The 17,245-nt window shown below is 36.1% G+C and overlaps 1 protein-coding gene across 1 annotated transcript; it reads left to right on the top strand.

The window, feature by feature from the left end:
• Positions 1–409: 409 nt before the first annotated feature.
• On the top strand, positions 410–15,886 carry pmm2 (phosphomannomutase 2). The gene is made up of 8 exons (XM_079553489.1): positions 410–701; positions 2,897–3,008; positions 5,681–5,757; positions 6,706–6,797; positions 6,872–6,971; positions 7,041–7,116; positions 11,261–11,376; positions 15,608–15,886. Exons 1-8 carry the CDS (start codon positions 627–629, stop codon positions 15,710–15,712), a joined length of 753 nt encoding a protein of 250 aa, XP_079409615.1. The 5' UTR covers positions 410–626; the 3' UTR covers positions 15,713–15,886.
• The last annotated feature ends 1,359 nt before the right edge of the window (positions 15,887–17,245 follow it).

The raw sequence follows: 17,245 nt of genomic DNA, 5'->3' as shown, positions 1-17,245 counted from the left end.
TTTCCAGTCATTTTGGAGCATTTTTACCTGGTCCCCTCATGATGCTTTTCTTTCATTTTATTAGACACGACACAGTTTAATATAAAAGAACACGACTCACATGTGTCGTGTATTTTCTCGGGTAAAAATCACCCGGCATTAGTGATGGTGTTTTGAATTTGGCCGATAGTGTTCTAGGGTTAAAGGCCTATTAGAATCATTTTCTGTCGCCTTCTTTTCTCCTGCTTGTATCTGATTTTATTTACCTGCTGTAGCCCTTTGAGACTTCCCGAAAAAATAAAGTGCAATAAAAATAAAATGTATTATAATCCTTTTCTCTAAACATTTCAGTACATTTAGCGTAGTTCTCTTCCCTGCTCATAGGTGGCGGTAGTTTTATTTCAGAGCTTGTCTCCGTTCAACCGAAGAAGCTGCATGTTGTGTGACTTGTGCATTTTATTTTTGAGTTTCAGCATAATTTCTGTAACTGTATCGCATTGTTCAGACTTTTAACTGTTACTGCTGCGATATTAAAGATATTTTGACAACCCGTACATGTCACCTTAAGTTAAATACGTAAGGGTTAGCGTAGGGGATAAGTCGGAGAAGCGCTTTATTTAGTGTGACATTTTGCAATAAGACTCAACATGACAGACGCAAATATGGACACTACGACGCTTTGCCTTTTCGACGTGGACGGGACTCTCACGGCGCCCAGACAGGTACCCACATATTGTTTTAATTATGGTTTATTTGAGGTTTAAGTGTCTATTTTTGACTTCATACAAACCTATCCAGTATCGTCCACGTCAGTCCATTTCTGTCCGTCCGGTTTTACGGTCCGTGTAAAACGTCAACGGGATAAATAGTTCCGCTTAAAATATATAACGGTAATAACGGGTGTAATTAAACTTTATTTATCGCCAAAGTGTTTAGATTACTCGTTATTTTTGTCTTGAAAGCTGAGATTGTGCAACAGGAAGTGCCTCAAAGGGGCGTGACTTGTAAACTATCGACGTAAGTTTATGTGATGTTTTTTTTTGGGGTGGACACTGTTGTTTCCTATGGGATTTGATGGGCAAAACAATCAATGTGCTACTTCTTCATGCAGTCCAGTTCCACTTAATTGCTGTTTTAGAATCTCCAAAAAGGAACTAGAACTGAACCAGATGTACATTTAGTCTCTTAACTTTACAATTAACCAAATAAATCCTATTAATCAGAAGAAAAATCAGTCTGAATAAGAATTTCATCAGGACAAAACACACAAAATTTAGGGCCGTTCAGTTGAAGTGCCTGTAAGGTTCTAGTAAATATTTTTCAAATGTTTTGTGAAACATAATCAGCAAACAATAGTTAACCTTTATTTGGACTCTATTGCAGGTAATTTGGGACAAGTGGTATGAATCAGCCGTGCAGGGAGGATGTTGTAGTGGTGATATTAACACCTTAAACCAAGCCAGGACTCCCTTTAAAGGAATAGGTTACATATACAGTGTGTTAATCAGTTAAAGGAACAGGCCACCGTTTTTACATACTGAGATATGTTCTTACCTCAGCTTTGACGAGTTCTTTAGGACCTGTCTGATCTTCCCCCGTGCCTTCAATCACTTAAACACAGCGCAGACGGCGTTAGCATTTAGCCTCTCCCTCTCTCCTCTATAGAGTTCGGGAATGTGACGTCATATCGCTAATCATTATGGGATTAGCAGCAATTGTAAATTAATGGAGATTTTAAAAGTTAAAATACTGGAGTTATTGTTCACATTAAAACACTTGGACACCACAGTGTGTTAGATGTATTTACCAGCAGTAACTCTGCAGCTAACGGAGTTGTTCCACGGCTTTTTTCTCCACTTTTTATACTGTTTTTAGCTAATGCTAGTCTATGGAAATGTATGCTAACAGCTGCAAAGATGGCGGATCTCCATGGTAACTGTGGACTTTCCCGAACTCTATAGCTCCAGGTGAAGATAGAAGCTACCAAGCTCTTCCACGTTTTCCCTATTTAAATATGGTTACGTGAAGTGTTCCACTACAAAGTATAATTACACAAAATGAAACAATGTGGATTTTCTAAGCGGATAAAAGGGGGAACTATATTGTAAGGCGTAATAATACCAGGATTAGTTTGGCATCCGCTCAGTAAAGTGAAGATTACTGCGCAGTAAAGTGAAGATTACTGCGCGGGTTTCGAACTACTCCTGGTATTATTACGCCTTACAATATAGTTCCCCCTTTAATCCGCTTAGAAAATCCACATTGTTTAATTTTGTGTAATTATACTTTGTAGTGGAACACTTCACGTAACCATATTTAAATAGGGAAAACGTGGAAGAGCTTGGTAGCTTCTATCTTGACCTGTTTTGGAGCTATAGAGGAGAGAGGGAGAGGCTAAATGCTAATGCCGTCTGCGCTGTGTTTACGTGACTGAAGGCACGGGGGAAGATCAGACAGGTCCTAAAGAACTCGTCAAAGCTAAGGTAAGAACATATCTCAGTATGTAAAAACGGTGGCCTGTTCCTTTAAATATCAGACCCTTATGATTAAATCAGGCAGATGGCATTTCTCAGACTCTATGTTTTTTGGGGTAAACTTCCTTTTTGATAACAGACCCCCAGAGCAAGAATCCAAGGCGAGTGACCGAGCCATTTGCTTATCTTGTCCCAAATTACCTGAATTCACCCTAAATAAGTAAATACAGAATTTTCATTTGAGCTTTAAGTTCTTATTTCAATCAGATAAAAAATAAATAAAATCACATCACATCTTTCTACTCAAAGTAATGACAACAAAAAAAGGACACAATATTCTTTGTCTTGACCACCAGAGGATGCTAAATTCCAATTGACATTAAAATCTTTAGGGACTGCTTTGTTTGTATTATTTTACATGTTTATTTTTTCCATTTATTCAGAAAGCGACGGCGGAAATATCTGAGTTTTTACAGAATCTGAAGGCCAGAATTCGAGTGGGAGTCGTGGGAGGATCAGACCTCTGCAAAATCAAGGAGCAGCTCGGGGAAGACAGTGAGAAAATACTGATATATTTATACACAGAAAGCACGGCACCCTTGGGTTAAAACTGCACTTTACAATGCACCAATACAGCTTCAGTTCAAAGAGCAAAGATGTTCCCAGTGCAAAAAGAGCTTTAGGGACTGTTTACAAACCATTGATTAAAAGAGTCATGTTTTTGAGAACTTGCACTTTAACCTCTTAACTCCCGCCTGAACCGAGAGGATCTTTTTCCTCACGTCATCAGATTTTTTTTCCATAATTTTTTTGTTGGGTGTTCAATTCATTTTTGTAACTCATTTTTTGTTGTCATTTTTTGGTCAACTTTTTGTCATTTTTTTGTCATTTTTTTGTCTAATTTTTGTCATTTTTTGGTCTAATTTTTGTCATTTTTTGGTCTAATTTTTGTCATTTTTTCGTCTAATTTTTGTCATTTTTTGATCATTTTTTCGTCTAATTTTTGTCAATTTTTGGTCAACTTTTTGTCATTTTTCTATCACATTTTTGTCATTTTTTGGTCTAATTTTTGTCATTTTTTAGTCAACTTTTTGTCCTTTTTTGGTCAAGTTTTTGTCAATTTTCTATCACATTTTTGTAATTTTTTTTGTCATTTTTTTGTCTAATTTTTGTCATTTTTTGGTCCAATTTTTATCAAGTTTTTGTCACATTTTTGTCTTTTTTTTGGTCATTTTTTTGGTCATTTTTGTGACATTTTTGCCACTTTTTCATCAATTTTTCGTAACTTTTTTTATCAAACTTTTCTCACTTTTTTGTCACATTTTCGTCATTGTTTTCGTCTCAGTTTTGTCACTATTTTCACACCTTTTTTCCAGAAGCTTTTGGATTGGGGCAAAGCCAAACTGGAGAAAATGTGCTTGGTTCAGGTGGGAGTTAAGGGGTTATGGGATATTTCAGGATTTTTGACATAGGGCCTCATTTCCTAGTTATCCAGAGTGTTGCTGATTTCTGGAGATATTTTTTTGTAATTCATGCAGTTTTTATATTTGAAGAGTTAAGTGGCGCTAGGCTAGTTCAAGGCTAGTGCATGTCTATGGTATCAGCTAGCCTGCATTAAAAACAGTCTGACCCGCTCCACAGAGCACCTGAGGCAAATCACTTATAACACCAGACTAACCATATAAATGTCTGTGTCCATAGAATAATTTTTGGAATATAACTGACCATCACATGAACACTTTAGGTCGCCCTAACTAGAGCCTGTGTGAAAACAAGTGTCTTTGTTTACAAGCAGTTACATTTAGAGAGAGAGCAGCCACAATATGTAATATAGAAAAGTACTTGTAGATAATATTGTAGATAATATATTACTGCGTAACTGTTGGAGAATAAAAGTCTGATTCATGTTTCAGTCGTGACATAAATTATAAGAAACAAAATATAAAATAATGTTGTGCTTCGCAGCTAGAAGGTCCGGGTTTGATTCCCACCAGGGACGGAGCCTTACTTCTTTACACTTCCACTACCGCTAAAAAACATGTACAATAGGTGAATCCTCCAGCCAGGTGTTTCTGACCACCAGCCTGGCTGCACATCATGGAGATGGGTCCCCGAGCGCAGGCAGCTCACTGCCCCTACAGGTCGCCCCAGCGGCATTGAGGATGGGTCAAATGCAGAGAATGAATTTCTCTACGGGGATTTATAAAGTATACCTTAACCGTAACCTTAATTTTTAAGAACATACCATAAAAACATATATAAAGGAATTATTATGAGGAATTATAGAAACAAAACACAAAATACTTTATGCGTCAAAATGAAGATTTGTCACTTAAAGGGGCTAGATGCAAGTTAGTCATTTTATACTCACTACTGCCACCTCAGGTCATATGTGTAACTGCAGGTTCTTTATTAAGCTCGTGCATGACGGCACTTCAGACCCGAATTAACACCTTTCTGAGTGACAGTGCAGGATTTTAGAGGCAGTTGTGGTGAACAGGTCTGAGCTCATTCTACACATTAGGACATGGCTGGAACTTAAAGGGGGGGTATTATGCAAAATGGACTTTTTCAAGCTTTCCATCATGTTATTCTGTCACTCCCTCATTAAAAACATGCCTGAAGTGTTGCCTTGGCACATTCACGTATTTTTGAGTCATCTGTAAAAACTCTGATGGCGGCCATTTTAGGGATAGGTTTGCCTGAGTCCTCCTAGGAACGCCCCCACCTCCTGGAGACGCCTCCAAGCTTTCGTCACCAGCCGAGTAACCAACCACTGCTCCTCAGCAGAACCCCCTCCCCACTGATGCCACAGACAGCGTGTGGAGGGGGCGTGTCGGAAAGGCTCAGAGGTTCTTAAAGAGACAGAGGCCTATTTCAAGACATTCACTACAGCCATTTTGAGAGAGGCATTTTATACAAGGCAGTTATTCTAATTTACTGCATTTACAGACCAACAGAAGGTTTGCTCATCATTGTAGTGTGATATAGACTGGTGCTATGTGATTGACAAAAGCATAATACACCCACTTTAAAATACTTAGTTTTAACATTTTTAAACTCTGTATATAAACCCTTTAAAGATTTACTGACAGAGACACAAGTTACTATTATTTTTTCTTGTGTGTCTATTTAGGCCTCTACTTTTTACTCTCACTTGAATACATACAGTATTTAGGTTAGTTTTCCCACATCTGTATAAAACCTGTCTTTATCTGTCTCCGTAGTAATCCAAAAGGTGGACTATGTCTTTGCTGAGAATGGACTCGTGGCCTACAAGAACGGAGAGCTCCTTTCAATACAGGTCAGAGTTTGGCTCAAAAATGTCATTTACCCCTTAACTCCCACCTGAACCGAGCACATTTTCTCCAGTTTGGCTTTAACCCAATCCAAAAGCTTCTGGAAAAAAGCTGTGAAAAGAGCAACAAAACTGAGACGAAAACAATGATGGAAATGTGACAAAAAAAGTGACGAAAACATTGATGAAAAAGTGACGAAAAATTGATGAAAAAGTGGCAAAAATGTCACACAAAAATGTGACCAAAAAAATTACAAAAATTTGATAAAAATGTCACAAAAAATGACAAAAATTTGATAAAAATGTGTTAAAAATTTGACCAAAAAAATGACAAAAATGTGACAAAAAATGACCAAAATGTAAAAAAAAAATGACAAAAAATGGACAAAAAATGACCAAAAAGTAACAAAAAAATGACAAAAATTTGAAAAAATGTGACAAAAAAATTACAAAAATGTGATAAAAATTTGACAAAAAATGACCAAAATGTAAGAAAAAAAGGACAAAAATTTGATAAAAAATTGACGGAAAAAAGAGAAAAATGTGACAAGAATTGACAAAAAATGAAAAAAAAAAGATTAAAATTTTACAAAAAAATTACACAAATTTTACAAAAAAAATGACAAAAAATTTGACAAAAAAGTTTTAAAAAAATGACTTGAATACCCAACAAAAAAATGATGGAAAAAAAATCTGATGACGTGAGGAAAAAAGATCCTCTCAGTTCAGGCGGGAGTTAAGAGGTTAAACTCTTGGAAAAAGTTCATATTTTACACCTGGTTTCAAAATAAATGTCGTAATATTGTTCTGTCTCCGCTTTTGTCATTTTAAAACCCGTTAACCTGCAGTTTTTAGATCTCGACTAAAGTAAAATCACTCACAATCTCTGTAATTCTAAACATAAAGAGAATCTCTTCGAGGCATTATGTTGTCGTTTCTGTGATGTTTCCTCAGTCGATTCAGGCCCACATGGGGGAAGAGCTCCTCCAAGACTTCATCAACTTCTGTCTGAACTACATGGCGAAAATCAAGCTGCCGAAGAAACGGTAAACACGGCGCCATCATCACACGCTTCAGTTCTTCTCGGGTGGTCGATAAAACTCTGTGTTATCGTCTTCAGCGGGACTTTCATCGAGTTCAGGAACGGCATGTTGAACGTCTCCCCCATCGGCCGCAGCTGCTCGCAGGAAGAACGGCAGGAGTTTTTCGAGCTGGACAAGGTACAAACACGAGACTCGAAATCCACCTTTGTGTTCGAATTAACGTGAGATCTCATGATGTTTTTTCAGACAGAGAAGATCAGAGAGACGTTTGTGTCTGTGCTGAAAGAAGAGTTCAAAGGAAAAGGACTGTCTTTCTCGATCGGTGAGAGCCACAGACTTTCTGAACCTCTTAACCCCCGCCTGAACCGAGAGCGTTTTCTCCAGTTCAGCTTTACCCAAATCCTGTAGGCCAGTGTAACGCCTCATTTGAAAGCTAAGATCTACAAAACTCATCTAAATGGATCTTTTTCCTCACGTCATCAGATTATTTTCCATCTTTTTTGGGGGGCTATTCAACTCATTTTGAAACTTTTTTGTCGAATTTTGTCAAAATGTAAGAAAAAAATGACAAAAATTTGATAAAAAATTGACAGAAAAAAGAGAAAAATGTGACAAGAATTGACAAAAAAATTACACAAATTTTACAAAAAAAATTACAAAAAATGTGACAAAAAATGACAAAAAAGTTACAAAAATGAGTTGAATACCCAACAAAAAATTATGGATCGTTTTCCTCACGTCATCAGATTTTTTTCCATCTTTTTTGGGGGGGTATTCAACTCATTTTGTCACATTTTTGTGATTATTTTTTTTTTGTGTCTTTTTTTTGTAATGTTTTTGGTAATTTTTTGTCTTTCTTCGTTATTTTTTGTCATTTTTTGTCACATTTTTTGTTGTTATTTTTTGTCATTTTGTTGTCATTTTTTTGTCACATTTTTGTCATTTTTTGTCTTTTTTTTGTTATTTTTTATCTTTTTTTTTGTCTTTTTTTGTCATATTTTGTCATTTTTCTGGTCTTTTTTTTTTTTTTTTATGTCATTTTTTTGTCGCATTTTTGTAATTTTTTGTCTTTTTTGTCACATTTATTTATATATTTTTTTTTTTGTCATTTGGTCATTTTTCTGGTCATTTTTTGTCTTTTTTTGTTATTTACCCAAATCCTGTAGGCCAGTGTAACGCCTCATTTGAAAGACCTACAAAACTCATCTAAATTGATCTTTTTCCTCACGTCATAATTTTTTTTTCCATCTTTTTTTTTTTTGGGGGGGGGGGTATTCAACTCATTTTGAAACTTTTTAGTCTTTTTTTTAATCAATTTTTTTGTCACATTTTTGTCATATTTTTTCATTTTTTGTCTTTTTTTTGTCATTTTTTGTCACATTTTTGTCCTTTTTTGTTATTTTTTGTCATTTTTTGTTATTACTTGTCTTTTTTATGTCATTTTTTTGTCGCATGTTTGTAATTTTTTGTCTTTTTTTGTGTCATTTTTTTTGTCTTTTTGACACATTTTTGTCTTTTTTTGTAATTTTTTTGTGTCATTTTTATTTTATTTTTTTTGTCTTTTTTTTGTCACATTTTTGACATTTTCTCGTCACTTTTTCATCAAAATTTCCCCACTTTTTTGTCACATCTTCATCCTTGTTTTCACCTCAGTTCTGTCGCCATTTTCACACCTTTTTTTCCAGAAGCTTTTGGACTGGGGGGTTAAAGCCAAGCTGGAGAAAATGTGCTCGGTTCAGGCGGGAGTTAAGGGGTTAAAGCGGGATATATTTACTATATGTTGATCAAAGGTGGGCAAACTTACACCTGGACAAACTTCATTATTTATTCTGATATGTAAGTGAGAGAATGCGGCGTGAAATGAGCAGAAACCCCGGCGCTCGGAGCTGTTCTGGCTCTTCCTGAAGCAGATCGCAGTGTGTTTCAGTAGCAGCTGGTCACGTGACTCCAGTGTCAAATGTCTTCGAAAGTGCTTCATCAGATTGAACTTTTACCCCCTTCAGCAGATAACGCCCAAGGCCCTTCGGTGACGTAAACCGTGACTGATACGTAACATGTGCTGCTTTTCCCTTTGACCGTGTTTTCTGCGTCTGGCCGCGGGAAATTAAAAGAATCTAAAAGCTTCTTCAAAATGGCGACAAAAAACGAGAAGAAATGAGGATGTAGATTGACAAAAAAGTGACAAAAATCCAGCAAAAAAATGACAAAAATCCAGCAAAAAAGTGACAAAAATCCAGCAAAAAAATGACAAAAATCCAGCAAAAAAGTGACAAAAATCCAGCAAAAAAGTGACAAAAATCCAGCAAAAAAGTGACAAAAATCCAGCAAAAAAGTGACAAAAATCCAGCAAAAAAGGGACAAAAATTCAGCAAAAAAGTGACAAAAATCCAACAAAAAAATGACAAAAATCCAGCAAAAAAAATGACAAAAATCCAGCAAAAAATGACAAAAATCCAGCAAAAAAAATGACAAAAATCCAGCAAAAATGACAAAAATCCAGCAAAAAAGTGACAAAAATCCAGCAAAAAAGTGACAAAAATCCAGCAAAAAAGTGACAAAAATCCAGCAAAAAAGGGACAAAAATTCAGCAAAAAAGTGACAAAAATCCAACAAAAAAATGACAAAAATCCAGCAAAAAATGACAAAAATCCAGCAAAAAAGGGACAAAAATCCAGCAAAAAATGACAAAAATCCAGCAAAAAATGACAAAAATCCAGCAAAAAAGGGACAAAAATCCAGCAAAAAAATGACAAAAATCCAGCAAAAAATGACAAAAATCCAGCAAAAAAAAAGACAAAAATCCAGCAAAAAAATGACAAAAATCCAGCAAAAAAATGACAAAAATTCAGCAAAAAAGTGACAAAAATTCAGCAAAAAAGTGACAAAAATCCAACAAAAAAATGACAAAAATCCAGCAAAAAATGACAAAAATCCAGCAAAAAAGGGACAAAAATCCAGCAAAAAAAAGACAAAAATCCAGCAAAAAATGACAAAAATCCAGCAAAAAAATGACAAAAATCCATCAAATAAATGACAAAAATCCAGCAAGAAAATGACAAAAATCCATTAAAAAAAAAGACAAAAATCCAGCAAAAAAGTGACAAAAAAAGTAACAAAGGTGCCATAAAAAAGTGACAAAAAAACATGAGGGAAATAAAAAGTGACGACAATAGCAAAGAGGAGAGAATTCTTTTGGTTTTGGCGGGTGGTAAGAGGTTAAAGGTCATTAAAAAGCAATAAATTGTATGCAAACTGGCATACATTTTATTCATATATTTATATATATTATTGTATAAGATCATTGAAAATACCAAAATGATGGTCTAAAACACATTTGCAGTTTTGGCTGAAATTTACCACATTTTCATTTGCTCAGAAGTTTCCCGTTTTGTCCAATTCTCTTTCCTTCTGTTTGACGAAATATTTGCAAATCTTAAGAAATTAAATATGCCTTAAAATATAGTATAGTACAGGCATTAATAAGCTTTACATTTCACTTGCTTCTGCCAGTAAACCCTGCAGATTTACCCACAGTGGAAGAGTTAGAGCACTGTTTCTTTCTAAAGTTACTATAGTAAAAGTACAGCAAAAGTACAGCAAAAAAGTGACAAAAATCCAGCAAAAAAATGACAAAAATACAGCAAAAAAGTGACAAAAATACAGCAAAAAATGACTAGAATCCAGCAAAAAAAAAAGACTAAAATCCAACAAAAAAGACAAAAATCCAGCAAAAAAATGACAAAAATCCAGCCAAAAAAAAGACAAAAATCCAGTCGTCCTCAAAACGTTGCCATATCTGATTTGTAGAAAGCTCCTTTGTGAATTCCACGTATAGTGACGCTCAAATATAAGAGCGAAGATCCAGCAAAGAAAAAGAAAAAAATCCAGGAAAAAAAGACAGAAATCCAGGAAAAAAATGACAAAAATCCAGGAAAAAAAGACAAAAATCCAGCAAAAAATGACAAAAATCCAGCAATTTTTTTTACAAAAATCCAGCAAAAAAAAGACAAAAATCCAGGAAAAATTGACAAAAATCCAGCAAAAAAAAGACATAAATCCAGCAAAGAAAAAGACAAAATTCCATTAAAAAAAAAGACAAAAATCCAGCAAAAAAGTGACAAAAAAAGTAACAAAAGTGCCATAAAAAAGTGACAAAAACACATAAGGGAAATAAAAAGTGACGACAATAGCAAAGAGGAGAGAATTCTTTTGGTTTTGGCGGGTGGTAAGAGGTTAAAGGTCATTAAAAAGCAATAAATTGGATTCAAACTGGCATACATTTTATTCATATATATATATATTTTATTGTATAAGATCATTGGAAATACCAAAATGATGGTATAAAACACATTTGCAGTTTTGGCTGAAATTTACCACATTTTTTTGCTCAGAAGTTTAGTTACTCATGAACATATAAAGCCTAATGTGACTGGTTATCGCGGCCCCGTCTCTCTTGTTCCCCGCAGGAGGCCAGATCAGCTTCGACGTGTTTCCCGACGGCTGGGACAAAAGGTACTGCCTGGGCATCGTGGAGAAGGACCGTTACTCCACCATCCACTTCTTTGGAGACAAGACCAAACCCGTGAGTACGCGTGACGAGCGGGAGAGGGCCGTGAATATCAAAGGAGCGGCGGGAAGTGACGGCGGCGCTCGCGTGTTAATGCAGACGCTCGAGTCCACACAAAGGCTGAGCCGCTGCCGAGGGAAAGGTTTGGTTTGATGGTTTTCGCAGACTGAAAGGAGACAAAAACTATGTAAAAAAAGTGGTTACCAAAACGGTGACTAAGAATCTCCATTCGGCGCCAAAGGAACAGGCAAGAGCCGAAAAGAGTTGGTGTTTTCGATCATGCGTCCCCAACCTTTTAGATCTGAGGGAAACTTCAAGAGCATCAAGTTGTCTGTGGGACAATCCCCCAAAATGCAACAAACCTTAAAGGAACAGGCCACCGTTTTTACATACTGAGATATGTTCTTACCCTTAAGTGAAGATTACTGCGCGGATTTCGAACTACTCCTGGTATTATTACGCCTTACATTATAGTCCCCCCTTTTATCCGCTTAGAAAATCCACATTGTTTAATTTTGTGTATTTATACTTTGTAGTGGAACACTTCACGTAACCATATTTAAATAGGGAAAACGTGGAAGAGCTTGGTAGCTTCTGATTATTAGCCCAAAGTAAAGCACAACACTGGAAACATGACCATCATGAGGTAAATTACTTCAAATTGCTTGAATTAAAGTTCTTCTATGTAGAATTTGAGTCGGTTTGAACTAATCCAAGATACAAATGCCTTAGCGCCAAAGGAACAAGAATAAAACACACTTGAAATCAGACAAATCATTGATTTTAATGGGAAATGACACAAAATTATCTGAATTAAGAGAATAACTACCAGAGGTTTTATCTCATCTAAAACCACCATTCATGTCATTTCTTTCAAATGCCAGTGTTGTACATAATACATGACCTCACTGGGTGTATTGACAGTATTTCTACCTTTGTTTCTCCCATTTAACCCTAATAATGTTAAAAGTTCTCTCTGATTTGTGTAATAATGTTTCTCAAAATCATCTTGAGGGCCAGAGGTTCTGTGCCGGAGGGCCGGAATTGGCCCCCGGGCCTGACGTTGCCTACTCCTGCTCTAAATTAATACCGCTCATATAGATACAGACGGCATCTCGTCATAGAAGGGGGCGTGGCTTCGCTTAGGGGGAAAAATAGAATCTTTAGAGAAACACATTTTTCCCTCTTTTTAGCCATTTTCTGGTGGAATATCAACTTATTTATCACATAAATAAAGTCAAATGTAAATCGGGCCCATATGGATATTTTCTCACAGCAGATTGTTCAGTAGAAGTGAAAAAACGGCAGTTGTAGCAAGCGCTAGCTAACCGTTAGCATTAGCCCGATGCTAACATGTAGCATCAAGTTAGCATTCTCCGTTATTCATGTGTTTATGGGCTGTTGAACCACTTTGCTCCTCTCCATGTCTTTGTTTCTTTATTTATTTCTGGAATTGCCCATATATGGTCATGTTTGAAAACAGTTAAGGGGGAAAACAATTTTGAAAACATCTAAACTTTGTCTAATTATTCAAAAACTACTTTAACAAATGCTGAAATAAGAATATAGTTTCTACTAAATAAAGATACAAAGACATGGAGAGGAGCAAAGTGGTTCAACAGCCCATAAATACATTAAAAAAACGGAGAATGCTAACTTGATGCGACATGTTAGCATCGGGCTAATGCTAACGGTTAGCTAGCGCTTGCTACAACTGCTGTTTTTTCACTTCTACTGAACAATCTGCTGTGAGAAAACATCCATATGGGCCAGATTTACACTTGACTTTATTTATGTGATAAATAAGTTGATATTCCACCAGAAAATGGCTAAAAAGAGGGAAAATTGTGTTTCTCTAAAGATTCTATTTTCCCCTCGGTGAAGCCACACCCCCTTCTATGACGAGTCTGTATCTATAAGATCAGTGGTTCCCAACCTTTTTTTGTCTCACGTATTCATTCATTTATACTTAAAGATTATTACAAAGTGAGTATTTAACCTCTTATCACCCGCCTTAACCGAGGGCATTTTCTCTAGTTCTTAGATTGTTACACTGGCCTATACCTCATTTGAAAGCTAATGCCTACAAAACATCTAAACAGATCATTTTCCTCACGTTGTTGCTGTGTCGTCGTCACTTTTTTCCCCCACTTTTTTTTTCATCTCATTTTTGCCCTTTTTGTGGTTGAGTTTTTGTTACTTTAATCTTTCTTTTCTTCTCATTTTCTCTCTCTTCCTCTCGCTATTGTGATGCTTTTTACAAGAACCTTTTAGATTTGGGTAATGAGAAAACGTGCTCGGCTCAGCTGGGGGTTAAGAGGTTCATGTTCACTCGAGGTCCAGAGAGACAGACGGTGTGTGTTGGTAAGAGTGAGCGCTGCTGGGGGTTTGGTGTATTTTCATATCAGGTGCTCTTCCAGGATCCGTATGCAAAAAGCTTCATTTGAAAAAGAAAAAAGGATCCGAGGCACAGACTTACAAGTGAAAATCCTTTCTTATCGAGGGACACGGACACGTTTCGAGCGATTACGTCTTTATCAGGGCAGACGAAGTGAAAGACTAATACGTGATGAGTCATAACAAACAAAAGAAACTAGTCTGGACATCTTTACGACAGTGTTAATTTTGACAACATATTTTAATTTAGTTTTAGTCTTTTGACGAAAACGTAATTCGATTTTAGTCCAGTTTTAGTCAAAAAAATATCTTCAATTTTAGTCTAGTTTTAGTCGACTAAAATTGCATGTCAATTTAGTCGACTTTGCATTTATAATATTCATTATAATCATATTTAATCTTGTTCCTCTGCTTCATGGAGCTGCTCCACATGAACAAAGCTCAGAGCTGATCCTTTAGCAGAGAATTTACATGATCTGAGGCTCTTTCAGACGCTCAACAGAAGTTTGGATGATTTCAGTCTCTCCTTTTCATTTTTATTTAGTCTTATTTTAGTCGACTAAAATATCTGGACATTTTAGTCACAGTTTTAGTCTCATGAAAAACTTTTAATTTAGTTTTAGTCCAATGTTAGTCGTCAAAAATGTCACTTTGACTAAAATTAAGACTAAATATTTTAGTCGACGAAATAAACACTGGCATAGACCAAGGCCGTGGGAACCCAGGGTGCTGAGGGCGCTGCAGCACCCCCTGGTGGATAGTTTGTGAACTGCAGGCAATATCAACCCCTTAACTCCCACCTGAACCGAGCACATTTTCTCCAGCTTTACCCCCATTCCAAAAGCTTCTGGAAAAAAGGTGTGAAAATAGCAACAAAACTGAGACGAAAACAAGGATGGAAATGTGACAAAAAAGTGACGAAAAATTCATGAAAAAGTGGCAGAAATGTCACAAGAAATTGACAAAAAAATTGACGAAAGAATGACCAAAAAAATACAAAAATATGACAAAAAATTGATAAAAAATTGACAAAATAATTACAAAAAAGTGACAAAAATGTGACAAAAATTTGAAAAAAATACTAAAAAATTGATAAAAAAATTGACAAAAAAGTGACAAAAAATGTACAAAAATTTGACAAAAAAGTCACGAAAATTTGACAAAAATGAGACGACTGCCCAACAAAAAAAGTGATGAAAAAAAATCTGACGTGAGGAAAAAGATCAATTTAGTTTTGTTCTTTCAAATGAGGCGTTACACTGGCCTACAGGATTTGGGTAAAGCTGAACTGGAGAAAATGGTCTCGGTTCAGGCGGGAGTTAAGAGGTTAATAAACAGGATTTAAGCACAGAAAAAGTATTTTGGGGGTAAATTTTGTCCCTCAGCGCCCCCTAACTAAAACATCTTCCCACGGCTCAGGCATAGACACATCTAACTACACCCAGAGATCTAAAAAAAAAAGTGTGTTGTGTTTTCAAAATGAAGCCAAAAAAATAAAATAAATCAAACCTTTTTTTTACTCATTCTAGCACCTCTGTGTCTACTGTTTCTCCAGAGCTGAGAAGTGACTTTGTGAGCTCAATAAAGGGCGTATCTTATCTTACATTATCTCTCTCTTGCTTGGCCTCCAGACCGTTCTCCTCTGTTTATTCTAAGCGGGAGAATTCGAATACAAAGAAGATAAAGATGAGACAACAGGCCGGGCTTTTAAGATCAATGGTTTCCAAACTGTTCACACCTTCTCAGCACCGCCAGGTCTAGATCAAGGCCTGACCCAGAAAAACAACAAAGAAAATGTACTAAACTAATCAGTAAGAAAAAAAAAAAGACTCTCTCTTCTATGTTTTAGGGCGGAAACGACTACGAAATCTACTCGGACCCTCGAACCGTCGGCCACGAAGTCTCCAGCCCCGAGCAGACGATCCAGCTCTGCCAGACGCTGTTCTTTTCATGAGGCGCCGCCAAAACGCTGGGGATGAATTTATCCTGAAGGAATGAGGCTCATCTGCTGCTCACGTGTTCCCCGTAACAGCAAAACAAGTTACTGACTTAAAGAAGGGGCCATGTTTCTCCTGTTATTTGAAAACCTGTGACATTAAATGAGTAAAAAGTGCAGCTGATATTGACGGATAGACGGGTTGCCAGATTCTCAAAACCATTATATCGTACAAAGCTTCACAAAAACTTGATACGCCTGCCCCCTTGCTTTGTTTCGTTCACAAATTAAGTGGGTAAATTACAGTAGGGCTGCTCGGTTATTGAAAAAATAATAATCACGATTATTTTTGTCATAATTGAAATTATTTGTTGCCTTTAAAAAAAATCCATCAAAAAAACACAAAAATCCAGCAGAAAAGTGACAAAAATCCATCAAAAAAAAGACAAAAATCCATCAAAAAAATGACAAAAATCCATCAAAAAAATGACAAAAATCCATCAAAAAATAGACAAAAATCCACCAAAAAAATGACAAAAATCCATCAAAAAAATGACAAAAATCCATCAAAAAAAAGACAAAAATCCATCAAAAAAATGACAAAAATCCATCAAAAAAATGACAAAAATCCATCAAAAAATAGACAAAAATCCAGAAAAAAAGTGACAAAAATCCATCAAAAAAATGACAAAAATCCAGAAAAAAAAAGACAAAAATCCATCAAAAAAGTGACAAAAATCCAGCAAAAAAGTGACAAAAATCCCAAAATTAAAAATTATTGAAAAAAAAATTGAAAACAAATTTTGGAAAAAAATATATATTCAAAAAAAAATATATATTCCAAAAAAAAATTATAATCGATTTTTTGCAATTATGCTAATTTTGTAATCGTTTACTGTTGTAATCGAAATCGTCATCGAATTTCGATTAATTGCACAGCCCTACATTACGGTGACCAATGAAATGAAGCCAAGGCGGGAGGATGGGCGATATCGTGGACCGGTAAAACTGATCCAGGGTCAGCCGCTCCACAGTCCCGCCCACTCCCGGTCACGTGTCGGGGTCAATTAGAAAAAAGTCAATTATAGAGAGTTTAATGGCACGACGCCGGCTAATCAGCTGTGTGCTAACTGTATTTCAGGTGTTAGCACATAGCTGATTAGCCGGCGCCGTGATGTTAAACTCTTAAAGCAGCACTAAGTAACGTGTAAGTAACGTGTTTACCTTAATAAATCCTTCCCGTACTCCCTGTGGGGGTAATACAAGTGTTTATGGGATGATTGGAGGGTCTTTCATCTCCCCCTGGTGTCTCTGGCCAGAAATACATGTTTGCAACTTGACTGCCACCGGACCGGAGCCACCAATACACACTAATGAAATCACAATGCTAACGAACAACGCTAACAGTGGGCTAACGCCACTTTAAACAGTATTTACAGCCAAGCTTGAGTGAAAAACATTATTCCATTGTGTAATTGGATGAACAATATCCCTCTGTCCCTTTGCCTTTCCTGTCAGCGTAGTATTTACTCAGTGAATAAGTTAAGTAAG

The sequence above is a fragment of the Gobius niger genome (genome assembly GCF_951799975.1).
Source record: "Gobius niger genome assembly, chromosome: 3".
NCBI classification, from domain to species: domain Eukaryota; kingdom Metazoa; phylum Chordata; class Actinopteri; order Gobiiformes; family Gobiidae; genus Gobius; species Gobius niger.
Note: the sequence above shows the minus strand (reverse complement) of the source record. Positions and strands in the feature narration are given on the sequence as shown.